Source organism: Pteropus medius, unplaced genomic scaffold (assembly GCF_902729225.1).
Source record: "Pteropus medius unplaced genomic scaffold, Ma_sr-lr_union100, whole genome shotgun sequence".
Taxonomy (NCBI): domain Eukaryota; kingdom Metazoa; phylum Chordata; class Mammalia; order Chiroptera; family Pteropodidae; genus Pteropus; species Pteropus medius.
Genome location: NW_024343868.1, coordinates 26,667 through 42,179, shown reverse-complemented (window position 1 = coordinate 42,179; position 15,513 = coordinate 26,667). Strand labels below are relative to the sequence as shown.

Below are 15,513 nucleotides of genomic sequence, written 5' to 3'. Positions count from 1 at the left end.
GGGGGGTTAGTATTTAACGGGGACAGCATTTCGGTTTGGGAAGATGAGAAAGTTCTGCAGATGGATGCGGGGGACGGTCACACAACAGTGTGAATGTACTTAATGCCCCTGGATTGTGCACTTAAACATAGTTAAAATGGTAAGATCTATGTTATGTATATTTTAACACACACACACACACACCCCACACACGATTTCAACAGAAGGACATAGATGGCATAGTATCACAGCCACCACTGCATAAATCCAGGCCCCGGACAGAGGGCAGCTTTAGGAGCCAGCTGTGCCATTTCTTTGCTCCAGGATTTTAGATAAACCACTTAATCCTTGGCAACCATATTCCTTGATCAGCAAAAAAAGCCAAATTAACCCTCAATCATTGCCCACTCTCTGGGGATGGACAGATGAGAAAATGGCAGAAAATAGTATTCCCAGAACAAGTGAGCTTGAAAACGAGTGCCAAATCCATTCCAGGCACCATCTGGGTTCACAGGCATAAAAACGGGGGTCTCGAAGAGGCGTGGGGGAGGGGAAAGCAGCTGTGGAAAAGTCAGGAGGGGAAGACAGGACACCAGAGCTTGTTCACGCCACCCCCGCGGAAGAGGCTGTGCCAACACGGTGGGGCTTAGGGGGTCCCGGGGAGTTAGGGGGTGCCGGCTTTGCAGAGGCAGCCTGGCTGGCTGATCTGTGACCCTGTCGAGTTACCGCCTCTCAGCTTCCCTAACTTTCAAATGGGGAGTCTTTTAAAAACCCAGGGCTTGGAGTAGTTATGGAAATGAAGGGTAATATACCCAGAACCCCACAGAGGTCTCCGTGGCCCGCCCACGGCCAACATTTGATCACTATTGTTAGCTGGAATTATGGGGAGACAAGACACTTGGGCTGCACACCCTGCCTCCTCCTGAGATCTGGTTTCCTCCTAAATAATGGGGAACAACGTGTTCTTCCCGTTCACCCCTTGGGTAGTTTATGAAACAAAGCTGTTTTTTTTTTTTAAAAAAAAAAAGGATATTAAAATACTTGGTAAATTATGAAACGTAACCAAACGTCCTTTAAACTTCGTGACTTAACATTTTCTAAGGTAGTACCTGGTGCAGTGGGGGAAGAGAAACGGACCTCGTTGCTATGGGTAGGAGAGGAATGGGCAAAATATACAAACAGTCCGAAAAACGTGCAACCTCCGTGACTCCAAACTCAATGGCACATGAAGGGTTTTCTCCCAAGGAACGTGGGCAAAGGGAGAGAACTAGGTAGGACGTGTCCCTCAGGTGTTCCTGCTGGCCAGAGACCAGACACGCGGGGACAGTGAGAGACTCGTGGCTCATCCGGACGGGACACGTGGCCTTAATAGATGCCTCTGAGAATTTACGGACGGAAATCAGTCATGATATGTTGTCACAAGAAACACCTGAGGTGCAAGACAATAATACAATAATGTAGCCCCAGCTTGGTTTTAAAATATGCATATGTGCTTATGAAGAATTTACGGATAGATGAATAGCAATGTAGATATATAATTTATATAATGACTATGCCATAAAAATCATTTATATGTCATTTACTTGAAGAACCTATGTCATTTATAGCATACACAATTTATGATATACCTATGGTGAGGGGTGTGCAAGTGGGAGTTCATATGTATATTACAGTGTGAAAAGACACACTGAAATCTGTAATTATTCTGGTTCTTCTTAGCTCCTAGTATTAAAGGATTTTTTTTTTTACTTGTCCAATCTCTAAATTACGAATACATGCAATTTTCGAAGTTCTTTTAAGCAAAGGTTTTCAAGCCTGAGGTCCCCCCACGAGCCTTCCCGCATCCCGTCCAGTCTCCCGCCCCACCCCCATCACCTCGGGGCCCAGGGCTCACCGTGGACAACCAGCTCCACATCCCTGTGCTGAGAGCCAGCCGTGTTGGTGACCACACAGCTGTACCTCCCTGCGTCCTCCTGCAGTGCCTGGTCAAGGTGGAGGCTGCCATCGGCTCGGACAGAATGCCGGCTGCCAGGCGGGAGCTGGGGAGGGTGAGGAAGCATCGGCTCGGACCACAGGCCCCGTTCAGAGCCAGCCGAGAGAGAGGAGCCCTCAGAAGCCGCACTGCCCGCCAGGCCAGCAAGGAGCAGGCGGGACCGAGAGGAGGAGGTGGGGGAGTTGGCGGGGGCGGGCGGGGGGTGCCGTGACTGCCCGGCCCAACCCCTTCCTTGAGACTCATCCACCCAAGGCTCGGTGGGCCTGATCCCTGGCATACCGCCAGCCCCACTCTCCCATGGCCAGCTGGACCAGGGCGAGATGCCTGACCCACGCCAGGCCAATGGGAGCATCTCCTGGGAGGTTGGGGCTGGGGCCAGAGCCTTCCCTGAGGAGGGGCCGGAGCTCCAAGGCCTTTCCCCTCCTCGCCCTGTCTTAGGACTGGGCCCTTCTGGGCTGAGCAAGGTTGAGGGGCCTTCTGCTCCTTGCACTCGGCGGCTGGGCAGACCGGGTCCCCCAGGTGTCCCCCGCCTGAGCTGAAACAAGCCTTCGCCTGCGGCCATCCCTGTCCTGGCATTGATTGACGAGGCCGCCAGCCACTCCTTCCCACATGCCCGTCAGACTCCGGTCAGGAGGGCGCCTCACCGCCCACCGCTGCCTCCCTAGGGGTCTAGTGTCTATCCACCTTTTTGAAGTAATACGGGGTGAGGGCGCCTCTTTATAGCTTCCAGGGCACAAGGACCCTGGTATGTCTGAGGACAGGGCAGGAGAACTGAGGGGAGGGGAGGCAGGGGAGCGAACTGGAGACGGGAATAGATGAAAACAGAGAAAACCAAATCCATACAAACGGAGAAAGCAGCCACTCTGTGCTCAGCACGCGCTAGGGAGTCAGGCAGACAGACACCGAACGGCACAGGCCGCATCTCTGCCCTGGCTGCCTCAGAATGAGAGTGACCGACCGAGGCATGTGTCTGGGCCCCGCCAAATTCCCGCTCCCTGCCCTCAGCACTAACAGTGGACAGACAGTCCTGCTGAGCTCCCAGGGGGCCGGCAGCCACATGGAGCCCTGGCAGGACTTTAGAAAATGACGACGCTATCAGCACGTTATCAGAGAAGGTTCTGGAAAGAGGCGGGAAAGAGAGAGGGGAAGGAAGAGGACATTCCAAAACAGGGAATCAGCAAAGTAGAGGCCAAGGTGGGAATGGGGCGGCCTCCTCGGCCCCCCACACCCCGCCCCAGGGCGCCACTGCTGGCCACACGGGCAGGAGCCCCGCACTCACTGGCTGACCGGCCTTGAGCCAGCGCCTCTCCGGGAGGGGCCTGCCGGCCAGGATGATGCAGGGCAGGGACGCTGGCTGCCTCTCCAGCACCCGGATGGTGGAGGCGCTGCTGGCGACCTGTGGGGGTGCTGTGGGGAGAGGAGATGGTGTGGGTCACGCTAGATTCCTGTGGGTAGTCATCTGGGGGACCCAGTGGAAGCATCAGGAATGGGAATCCTAAGGGGTCACAGGGCACACTGCTCAGGAAGCGGGTGTGCAGGTGCTCCTCTCGGAGAACCTGGCCACAGACACATCGGTCCCGAAGGACAGGTGGCCCCAGGGGGAGGGGGAGCTTGCCCAGGGGTGCCCGGCCTCGCCACCTGCCCCGCATCTCTAGATCTAGTAGCGAACCATGTCCAGTCACCACGAGCCGGGTCTCCACCTGGACCTTCCCGAACACATTCTGAGCTTCACAGACGTACGGGGCCTGGTCTTCGGGGACCACACCTGAGGGGCGGGAAGGAAGTGGGCCTGACGATCGGGGCTCCAGCCCCCACAGGACCACTCGCCAGTGCAGAGGGAGCCCTCAGCGCAGCCTGGCCCCGCTGAAGTCAGCTGGGAGGGCTGGGGTGGCAGAGACAGACGGGGGCTACAGCGGGCCCTGGAAGGGTGGGCGGGCCCTGGATTCCTCATCTATAGCATAGGGAGAATTTATCAATACCAGAACCTCGTAGTGTGATCGGGAAGGTTCGATAAGAGGATGTGGCTACTGCGCCCAGCATCCAGCCTGGCAGACAGTAAATGGCGACAGTAGCTTCAGCAGTAGCAATGATGATGGTGATGATGACAATGGCTAACAACACGTGGCAGGAACTGTGCTAAGTGCGTCACATGTATTACCCGCGACAATCCCTTCAGGTGGCCTGTCATGAAACCCAGCTGGTAGTATTGTCGTTATTATCATCATGACCAGCTCGGCGTACCGGAATGCCTCGGCCACAGTCACCCAGCTAAGCATGACCCTCCGTCACCCACGGTCAGTGCTAAGGCTCAGGGCCCTGCTCCGGCCACCCAGCCCGGGGGCTCAGGGTGTCGGAAGCCGTCCCGTCTCCCCTGCCCACCCTCGCCCAGTGCCGATCTCTTACTTTCAAAGAAAAGCACTCCCGAATCAGGCTGCCTGCTCCTGCTGCCGCGCCCGGGCCCCAGCGGCTGACCATCCCCACGGCGCCAGGTGACCATGGGGGGCGGGCGGCCCACGGCCCGACATGCCAGGAGGGCACTCCTGCCCAGCTCCACGGTGACATCCCGGGGCAGCTCCATCAGCTGGGGTGCACCTGCAGGGAGGTGACGGGTCAGCCACGCCCATCACCCTGACCCGCCCAGCCCCCAGAGGGCCGTTGCCGACACCCACCTCCCCTCCCATCTCTGCGAGGTTCCCCCTCTTCCAGCTTGGCCCTCGTGAACCTGGGGACTGACTCATATCCAGGGCCCCGAGGTCAACCTGAGCTTGGTGGGGTCCACCCTTGGAGAGTTCTCAGGGACAAGGCAGAGGGAGCAGCTTTTGGCCGGCGTGAAGCTGCTGACACGCCTTGTAGGCCTGCATGGGGGGTGACAGGGGCCTCGTGCAGGGGCCACGTGCCCAGACATGAAGGGAGCAAACGCCTGCTCCTGGCGGTGACCCCTCCCGGGAGACCCTCCTCCGAGGGGCTGCAAGTCACGCTCTGACCACAGAAGCCTCTGAGACCCACTCGCCCTCCTCTGGGCCACAGGGAGCTTCATCCTGCAGGGGTCCCAGAGCCGGGCAACCATTTCCACGGCCCCTTCTTCTGTGTACGCCACCCCAGACAGCCAGCTCCTTGGGGAGTTTAGAGGCTGTCCGTAATCTCGCCTCTACATCTCCCTCTGTCACTGAACTTTTTTGTAACTAGCATCTAAAACAGTACTACAAAATCAAAACATGCTTGTTATAAATAATGCGACCTTACGCTTTATGGTCCAAACCGGGACACTTGAGAGTGAAAAGGGCCGTGTTAAATTAACACACCAGGACGCCCGGCCTGAACAAGGCTGCGCTGCTCACCTGAGTCATGAAGCATTTAAATACACGCACGAGTATATTTCCCCAATTTTTGCTCCCCGCACCCCCAAATCCCACGCTCCTCGCCAAGGTAACCGTTGTTTATAGCTTGTAGTGTTTCTTCCACACTTTTTTCCTAAGCATTGTCTCACTTTTATCATCAGGGAGGAAAGATAAGTTATTTCCCCAAACAGACTCTCATGATCCCTTCAGCCCTTTAGCAGGCCAGGAGTAGGTCCAACTCCGGATAGGTCCAGGCCCTGTCCTCTGCAGGCTCTGGACACTGTCTTCGGGCCCTGTCCCCAGATTCGTGGCCAGGAAGTTCCCCAGCACCACGGAGGTCTTACATCTCTTTGTTCTTCCTGTTTCTGTCCAGAAATCTCTCCTGTCCATCCAAACCATGACATCAAATTTCCCTCCTGGCCTCAGGAACTAGGGAAGTTCCAGAGAGATATAAATACAACTTGGAAAATTACTGCAGGCAGGAAGACAGCCTTGGACCCGACCTCATCGGGGTGTGGCAGCTGCTGTAGCTCAGCATCCCAGAAAGCCCCTGCTCCGGGCTCGCCTCGGATGGGGGCCGCTGGTCCTGCAGAGCCCCGGCTCTGGGGGTGCAGCTCTGCCATCACCCCCACCCAGGGCAGTTACCCCCACTGCCTGCCTTCCCCACTCCACCCAGCCCGCGTGCAGGGCCCAGCTCAAACCTCCCTCCTCCAGGCAGGCTTCCCGGATTGCTTCCTGACTCCCTCCCTCCTTAGCCCCCAAATAGCCCAGCTTTCTGCACACTCTCTTTCCTCATTCTCCTCCCAGGCCTGAACTTCCCCCCGAGAAGGGACAGACCCTTATAATAACAAGCATATAATAAGTGACAGGCATGGTGGCAGTGCTTTTAGGAATATAATTTTGTTAACGGTCTCAATAAATTCATGATGTGATGTTATCACAACCCCCGTGTTACAGATGAGGAAACTGAGGGTCAGAGAGATTAAGGAACCTGCCCAAGGGCACAGCTCAAAGTCAAGGGCAGAGCTGGGCTCAGAGCCCAGGTCTGGCTGCTGCGAAGGCCCAGGCTCTCAGCCCCTGCACCCCTCCATCCCCTGGCGGCTGCCCCAGCCACAACCACACCCAGCCAGCTCTTCCACCCTCTCAAGGTGGATCCCAAAGCAGCCAAACCCCAGGCTCAGGCCCTGCCAAGAGAACTGACCCAGCCTCCTCTGCAGCCGGCCCTCCTCAGACGAGGCGGGACCCCAGAACCGTGTGCCAGAGCCGAAGGTCCTCTGGCCCCTTTGTTGGCCAGAAGAGGGGGGCCCTGAGTCCCCCAGCACAAGGGGCTCGGGCCGGGCTCCCAGCCCAGCGTTTCCCCCGGAGCCTCATCCTGGAGGTTCAGCCACCTCTGCTTTCCCCCTCCTCACAGCCTCCCCGGTGGCCCTCTGCAGTAACTCAGGGGGTGTGGGGGGGCACGGGACTGTGAGCCAGCTCTCCTGCCTTCTGCTCTCCCCAGGGACAGCCTTTCATCTTGTCTCTAGGCAGGTTTCTGGAGAAGGAGCTGCAAAAGCCCAGACAGGTGGACATCGCAGCAGCCGCCAGGGCCCCTGGAGAGGCCCAGTCTCCCAGCTGAGGCTGTGGCGCGTGTTTGTGGGGAGGCGGCTCCACGCGGGGGGAGGCAGCGTACCCAGGAAGAAAGAATGGCCCCATGAAGAACGCGGCCGCCAGCCGGGGAGGGGGCGGGAAAGGAAGGTCGGGCCACCCCGAGGGCTGCCTCTGCCTTGCCCTTCTCCCCTCATTTTCAGAGGAGCTGGGGGTGAGGATAACTGGACCCGGCAGGTGGGGCCACACTCCCCTCGGGGATTCTAAGAGCCGCAGCGAAGTGCCCATGACAGAGCTGCTGACTTCTCCTTCACTAGAGTCAGGAGCACCAGCCTAAAGGCCCTAGAGTCAGGAGCACCAGCCTAAAGGCCCCCCACTCTGCCTCCGCCCCACAGGCACCCCTGGGGCAGGGCTGGGTGGGGGTGAGCAGCTGGGGAAGGACAGCGCAGTCATCCGTGGCTCAGTCTGGCCAGGAGGAGGGAGGGCCTCTCGGGCCCAAAGACTGGGCAAATGGGCGAGGCGGCCACAGGAGAGGCCAGCCTCAGGCCCCGCCCCGCACTTGGGGAGTACCCCAGAGCAACTGAGACTGGGCCAGGGGCTGGCTGGGGGAGAGTGGCCTCCACAGTCCCCCCGCCCCCGACCAGAGGACCCCTTTCTCCCTATAAAGATGCACAATTGGGACTGAGGCCGCGGTCCTCTGCCAGGGCTGTAGGATGACCTTCATGGACCTCTTCCTCCATAAAAAAAAAATATTAAAAATATTTTATGGCTGCATTGGTATAAAAACAAACATAATTCAGTTGGATTCATTTTTATCTATTCTCCGTCATTCTTTTTTTTTCTTTCCAATTAAAAAAAAAAATTAAAATCAGAGCATTGTCCTGGGCCCCTAAAAGTACTGGAGGCCCTGGGTGCTCTGTACCTGAGGGAGACCCCCCCCATACTGGCCACACCCATCACAGAGCCCAGTTCTGCTTCTCTCCTGCTCCCCTGGGCTGGCCAAAGGGTCTTAGCACCCACAAAAGCACACGCTCTGTTCCCCTGCTTGTCCACTCAGCAACCGGAAGCTTCCAGGTCAGGAACAGGAAGCAGGGACTGAAATGAGGACAGGAAGAGGGATGGGCACACATCCATTTAGAGAGCAATCCAGGGCGGTGCTCAGGGCAGTTTTTTAAAAGAATAGAACTAGCATAGACCTTGCGGAGGGGGTGCCTGTCGCAGAGCCCAGCCACCAGCCCTGGGACAAATCACTCCACGTCACACAGCCCCAACGGGCCCTTGCCAGCCCAGCCCAACGCAAGTGAACTGAGTATTCATCCCATACAAGCCCTAAGAGAAACACACTATCTCATTAAATCTCTCCAAGACCCTGGGAGCAAGGCTCTGTTATTATCGCCCCATTTCACAGTCGAGGCGCAGAGAGGTAAATAACCTGGCCGAATAAGCGGCAGGAGCTGGACAATGAATGATCCAGGACTCGACTGCCAAGTGCCCGGTCCAGAGCCAACGCAAAAGCCTCTTGCGGGCTGGTCCGCAAACACAGACGCTTGCTGTCCTCCAGGAGGAGGCTGTCCCCTTTCAGATGTCCCCAAACGCCACCAGGAAGCCAGCTGCCAGCTTGACAGCAGGAAGTGGGCACTGAGCCTACCCATTCCTGGCTCTGGAAGGTTCTGCCAGCCTGCCCAGGAAGGCAGGGCCACAGCTGCCACTCAGATGGGCAGGAAATTCAATTTCTCACGACCGCTGCCAGGCTGACGCGCCTCAGACATACAGGTGCTGGGCCATTGGCCACCCCTCTTCTGACCTAAAAGCTAGAAGCCACAGTGGCCCAGAGGCCCAGAAGCCCACTTTTTCGCCCTCTGGCATGGGGAGATGGCCCCAAGACCAATGTCTGACCGGTGAAGAAACAGGACCAGGGAGCACATCAGCCTGGGCCCCAAAGAAATAAGGCTTTGCTGAAAAGAAATTAGACGTGGAGCAAAGGACGATTGCTCATGAGAATGCCAAGTGCAGGTCCCCCTGGAGCACCCTCTAGTTACCCAGAACCTACCGACAGCTAAGACGTGGCATGGATCTGAGCCCACAGCGTTCCAGGCCTTTCTTAAGTCTCGGAGACACCTTGCAGATGAGGAGCCCGAGGCTCAGAGTGGAGAAGCGACGCCCGAACCCATCTTGCTGGCGAGCGTCAGGGTCAAGTCCAGGGGCTAAAGGCTGGGACCCTGGGTTCAGAGCTCAGCTCTGCCACTCGCCAGCTGTGTAACCCTGGGCAAGTCACTTAGCCAGTCTGTGCCCACAGGGTCGTGAGGACTAGATGTTAGTAATGACCACTGCTTCGAGCTGGCCCTGGCCCAGAAGCATTAGCTTATATTTTTATCGGTATCAGGCTCGAAGCCCATGGCTTTCCATGCTCACCCCATCCAAGGGCCCAGCCACGCCGCACACTCCCTGTAGGAAAAGTCCAAGCACAATGCTCTCCTCCTTGAAACCTCTCAGGACACCCACAGGACAAAGCCCAGACGCTGCCCATCTAGAGGCCAGGCCAGGAGTGACCCATAGCGGGCAGCAGCCACCTTAGCCACCCTTCCCCCATCGCTCCATGTCTCACTCCCTAAATAGCTTCTTTTGCCACAGGGCGATCTGTGCATGCTGTTCCCTTTGCCTGAAACACTGTCCCCAACTTGTCCTCTGACTGACGGCTTCTGGGTTCAGTTTGGATATCATTTTCTCCACGAAGCCTTCCCGAACCCCCAGTGTTGGGTTAGCCTCCTTCCCTGGGCACCCACGGCCCCAAAGATGCCACTTCCGAATGCTTGGCACCCTGAGTATTCTCACTGACCCCACCCGCAACATGAAGGCAGATGCCGAGTGTCACCCGTCAGTGTGTCCCTAACACAGGGCCTGATGCACAAGGCCTGGTCACCCGGTGACCAGGAATGAATGATGGAATGAATGAATGATGGAATGAATGAATGAATGAATGAATGATAGAATAAATGAATGCGAGCTAAGGGCACCCTGAGCCTGGGAGGATGCTACCCTTGAGAAGGCACCATCGCCCCCAGGGCCAGACCCTCCTAACTAGGCCTGCTCCACCCAGGGCTCTGCCTCTTTGGGGAGCCTCTCGGCCCAGCCTGGCCCACCCAGCCCAGAGAAGCACATTCTCGATTCTCTGCACTTCCCAGAACTCCTAGCTCCTGTCGCTCCCACTGTGGCTGCAGCAAACCCTCCGAGCCCAATCCGTCCCAGCTCAGCGCGCCAAGGAGCTACGCCCACAACTTCTGAGCAGGTCCCAGGGCCTGGAGTCCAGGCCTGAAACTACACATCAGGGCACTCACGGCCAAGGCCACGTACCGGCCACAGAAGAACCCAGACTCTGGCTCACGATGGGCCAGACCCTGTGCTAAGCATGATGCGCCGACGTCACGGAGCCCTCACAGCCACCCAGTGAAGAAAGTGGTATGGTCAGCCCCACTTTACAGCTGGGGACACTGAGGCTCGATTCTGGACTGAAGCACGTAGATGGTACGCTATGGATACCAGACCAGAGCTCGAGTCTCAGGGTGAGAGGCCCGAGCTTGTCTCTGGGGTAGGCAGACTCCAGGATGGCCCCAATGACCCCTCTCTCCTGGTATTCGCACCCTTGTGCATCCCCCTCCCACCCTCCGTGTACCACGGCTGGTCTGTGACCGACAGAATAGAATTGGTAGAAGTGGGTGCATGTCACTTCCAAGACTGAAGCTGGTTGTAAAAGTTCAGTCTCTCTCTCTCTCTCTCCCTCTCTCTCTCTCCCTCTCTCCCTCTCTCTCTCTCAAAGAAGCCATGTCAGAAGAAGCTTCCTGGAGAAGCCTGCGTGGTGGCGAGGAGCTGAGGCCTCCTGGCAGCAGTCACGTGACCGAGTTCAAAGCGGGTCCTCCTGCCCCAGACCTTCCGGCCATGCAGCCCTAGCCAGCGTAGGAACTGTCATCTTATGAGACTTTGAGCCAGAACCACCCAGCTAAGTCACTCCCAGAATCTTAACCCTCCAGATCGAGAGATAATTAATGCTTATTGTTTTAAGCCACAAAGCTTTGGGGGCAATTTGTGACAATGGCAAGAGGTAATGCACACACAACTTCCCTCTGACCTCCCTTGTCCCCAAGAGCTTGGGGTCCACATGATGCAAACTCCACACTGGCCGGCTGCCTGGTAGATTTCTCTCCTCTCTGCTCAGAGGCAGGGCAAAGTGGGGAGGGACAGGTGGGGACAGGTGTACACTCACGTCCAACCTCCAGCCGGATTTCTGCAGAGGCGTCACCCAACTCATTGACAGCTCGGCAGGTATAGACGCCAGCATCCCTCTCCCGAACATCCGGGATCCGCAGCGTCCCAGAGCTGGAGCCATCGGGGCCCAGAATCATTTCGAGACCACCTGGACCAAAGTCGACAAAGCATTGGGCAGGTTTTCACAGTCACCATGGAGGGTTGGGGGCTCGCGCTGCCTCCTGACCCTGGGCTCCTGCATCTCACAAGGCTGGGGCCTGGGCGCAGTGGGGGGAGGGTCCCTCCAAAAGTCAGGACCCCTGTTCAACAGGGACAGAGTCTCAGTTTTGCGAGATGAAAGAGTTCTACAGATGGATCGTGGCGATGGTTATGTGAAGGCACGTAATGCCACTGACGGTAAATGTTGTGATGTGTATTTTACCACGAAAAAGTTAAACTAAAATTTTAAAAGGGGTTCAGAAAAATAGGCTTTTTATCTTTTCAAACTGAAACTCTGCCCCGTCGAACAGTCGTTCCCCGTCTTCCCCTCCCTCGGCTCCTGGCACCCACCATTCTCTTTTCTGTCTCGTATAAGTGGAATCATACGGTATGTGTCTTTCTGTGTCTGGCTTATTTCACTCAGTGTCACGTTTTTAAGGTTCATCTGTGTTGTGTCTGAACTTCATTCTTTTTTTTTTTTTCCAAATTAAGAAATTTTTATTGTGGTAAAAAACATATAACAAAAAACTTGGCATCTTAGCTATGTTTAGCTGTAAAGTTCAGCACCGTTAACTACATTCACATTGTCATACAGCTAGAATTTCATTCGACTGAGAGACCCCCTTTTAAAAGGGGGCTCCAGGGCTGGGTTGGTGGGGCTCTGGCCAGAATGTGCAGTGATCCAAGCCCTGAACTTCTGCCACCCACTAGCTGGTGACCTTGGATAAAATGCTCAGAGTCTGAGCTAATCCTGCCTGCTGGGACTCTGAGTTAATACCTGCCTTTCTCAAAGTCAAGGTGAGGCTCTGGCAAGATGGCCAAGGACGAAGGCCGTCAAGATGGGAGGGGCAGTACTGGTGACTCTGGCTGATACCTGACAAGGAGCCCAGTATTCTGCTCCTGCAAAGCCTGAGGCAGCAGCCTGGGCACCCAGGTCCACTGGGTGTGAGGGCAAGACTGGCTCCCGTCAATCAAACTCCGGCTCGACGTGGTCACCGTCGCTAAGAACGCGGAGCCCAGCTTGTTCTAAACACCTCGCCTCTGTGGACTCATTTAATCCTCGCACAACCAACCATGATTTCCCCTCCATTTCCCAGGGAAGGAGGCTGGCTCCGAGATGCCAAGTCGGCTGGCCAAGGTCACCCAAGGGAGCCAGATGCAAACCCGCTCCTAACTCCGGAGCCATCCTGCATCAGCTGTCAGGACTCTGGGCTGTGGGGGGCGGGGTGCTGCTGGAATGGGCCATTTCTCCCCAGACACCCCATTGGGAGTGCCCCCCACGACCATTCTGGAAAGCTGACTTTCCAGTGAGACAGTTCTGCAAGTTTCACTCTTACATACCTCGATACCAGATGACCCGGGGTGGGGGCACCCCGGACGCCTCACACATCAGCACCGCCTCGTCCCCGACAGCTGCGAGCACCACGGCGCTGATGGCAGAGACGGACGGTGGGTCTGTGTGGGGACAGATGGGGAACTTGGGAGCAGCCCGCAAGCTCCCCAGAATGACATGTGGCTTTCTGCAGGTGGGGACACCAGTGGTGAGGATACAGGTGGCACTGAGTACCCTGCCTCCTCCCCCTCCCCCGCCAAGTGAGAACAGTCATCCACAAATATCTAGCCACAGCTGGTTTGTAAAAGCTTCCCACCCGCGACCTCAAAATAAAGCCAGTCACTCCAGGGACCAAAACTCCCTTCCTGTTCCTCACTGAACTTGCCATAAAAGCCAAAACCCTATAAGGTCCTAAAATGCCCTATGTGGGCTGCCTGCCCCTCCTCCACCCCACCCCACTCACTCCCCGCCAGCCTCCTGGCGGACCCCTGAGGGATCATGTGTTCACGGCTGTGTCCCGCTGCCTGGAACATACACAGATGCTGAGTAAGTATTTGCAGACGGGAGGGAGGGAGGGAGTGCCCCCTCCTGAGATGCCCGTGGCCCGAGTACCTGCATAGTAGAGGGTGACCGTCTCCTCGTCTGTGCCAACCTCATTAGCTGCCTGGCAGCTGTAATTCCCGGCGTCCTCTGGGGCCACTCCCTGAATGACCAGGGTCCCCTGGGCATCCACATGGACTCTGGAGTCGTGCCAGAAAATGACATGGTCAATGGCAAGGGGCCGATCAGGTCGGGGCACAAAGGGTTGCTCCATCTTCGTTAATAATAAATTAATTAACAACATCACTAGTGACCCCCATTCTACACTGAACGCTGGCTCTGTGCCGGGCTGTCTGCTCAGCACTTCACATACATTGTCTTTTGTCATGCGCGGGCTCAGATTGGTAAGGTGACTTGCCCGCAGCCACACGGCCTGAACAGCAGAGGCAGCATTCAAGCTCGTGGCTGCTGGATTCCATAGCTGCAGCTCCTGACCCCGGAGCCCACACTGAGGCATCTGTCATTATATTTCTACAGTGACCTCGCTCCCGAGTCTCCAATAATCCCAGGAGGAAGGCAGAGCAAATGCCACTCCCCGTTGACAGGGAGGAAGACCGAGGCCAGGAGAGGTCCCCTGGGAGTCCCTGTCCACCTGTTCCCAGTCCCAGAGCCCTGGGCCCCAGGCTCCTCACCTGCTGTCCTCTTGCAGGGCGTGACCATCACGGCTCCAGGAGATGTGGGGTGCAGGGTACCCAGAGGCTGAGCAGCGGACCCTCACCTCCATGCCCTGGGAAAAGCGCTGGGACCTGGTGTGGATGCTGACCTGTGGGGCTTCTGTAGTTCAAAGAGTGGGCAGGTAGGGAAGAGCCTGTCAGAGCGGCCGTGCTGTCTGTCCCAGGCCCCCAGGCCTGGCCCCTTTCCCCTCCCACAGCCAGAGATGGCAGAGACATAGGAAGCAAAGGCCCTGAAGAGCTTGAATCCCTAGGAGTGGCTTCCTTGGGAACTGGGGCTGACCAGGTGGCCACCCAGACACATCCCTAGGGCACACGAGGAGGTGATTCCCCAACGCCCCCAGTGGGAGCCTCGAGCTCCCTGGCGTTCTGCTCCGGGCTGAGCACCTCAAAGAGGCTGAGTTAGGGAGATGTCAGCCCGATGCCAGAGCTAGGATGGCTTGCCTCCAGCAACCTTGAGGGGACCCCAGCGCCTGCACAGTGTTGTTCCCAAACTTAGGGGCATGGGATTGGGAGAACACCAGGGGCAGGAAGAGCCTCACCTCGCACCAGGAGCCAGACGGACGCCCTCGTGACCCCGTTGATATTGCTGGCTATGCACTGGTACCGCCCACCGTCACTGGGGATGACGCCGCTGACCTCTAGGGACAGGTCGGCCAGCTGCGTGACTCTGCCTGTCGAGGCTGAGAGGACTCGCCAGTCCCGCACCCATGTCAGGTTGTAGGGGGCCTCTCCCAGGACCCGGCAGGACAGGATGGCAGTCTCCCCCGGGGACACGGTCACGTTGGAGGCAGGAACCAGCTGTGGTGGGGGGTCTGTGGGGACATGAGCACAGGTGACTCAGATGGGTTGCCACGGGGAAGGGCACCATCCTACAGACCCCGGTGGTGTCCAGACGCCGGAACCAGCACTGTATCCCTCAGGACACCTTGACCAGCGAGTTAACCAGCGTCTGTCACCATCCTGGGATGGTGTCACCCTGGGGCCATTTCTCTGCTGCAGTCACGCAGCCGCCGAGGGCTGCGTGGCGCGTGCTCGCCTGGCACGTGACCGCCGAGCGCGATATTTAACGAGAGCCACACCATTCTTCGCTTCCTTCGAGTTAATACTCCCACCCCGGGGGATAAAGCTCAGGTTTTAAAATAACCCTCACGAGGGGAAGGGCAAAGAGTACAAAGCCATTCTCTGCACAAACAGTGGGGCCATTACAAACGTCCAAATGTAGAGCTAGGACCTCTGCCCCGGAGCGGGGAAGAGCAAGGAACCCGCTATCGTGACAGGAAAAAGCCGTGAGAAGTGCCAAGGTCAGAGACCGTCTAACCAGGGACGCGGGCCTGAGAGAAAGCTGAATCCACAGAGCCTACGTGTGACAATGGCAGCGATGTCCAGGTGTAAGTGTGCTCAAGAGCATCTGACCTCCACGGCCACTAAAAATAATATCGTAGAAACCAACTGGAAATGGTCTTCTGGGCCAAATGAGGACAAAATTAAATAGCATTAAGATATCACTTCATTTTATTAGGTGTGGTCATAGATTCTTCATTATCCGGGAAAATC

At 56.9% G+C, this 15,513-nt stretch overlaps 1 protein-coding gene across 1 annotated transcript in view; it reads right to left on the bottom strand.

Moving 5' to 3' along the window:
- Positions 1-1,873: 1,873 nt before the first annotated feature.
- Positions 1,874-15,513, bottom strand: part of LOC120607037 (hemicentin-2-like) — a gene marked incomplete at its 3' end in the record, with an annotated part of 35,568 nt that continues 21,928 nt past the window's right edge. The window contains exons 11-19 of the mRNA XM_039868645.1: positions 14,499-14,771; positions 13,918-14,059; positions 13,298-13,425; positions 12,694-12,807; positions 11,153-11,302; positions 4,376-4,564; positions 3,642-3,737; positions 3,252-3,379; positions 1,874-2,018 (exon numbers count right to left, since the gene is read on the bottom strand). Coding sequence (XP_039724579.1) covers positions 1,874-2,018; positions 3,252-3,379; positions 3,642-3,737; positions 4,376-4,564; positions 11,153-11,302; positions 12,694-12,807; positions 13,298-13,425; positions 13,918-14,059; positions 14,499-14,771 — 1,365 coding nt within the window. The remainder of the gene's footprint in view (positions 2,019-3,251; positions 3,380-3,641; positions 3,738-4,375; positions 4,565-11,152; positions 11,303-12,693; positions 12,808-13,297; positions 13,426-13,917; positions 14,060-14,498; positions 14,772-15,513) is intronic.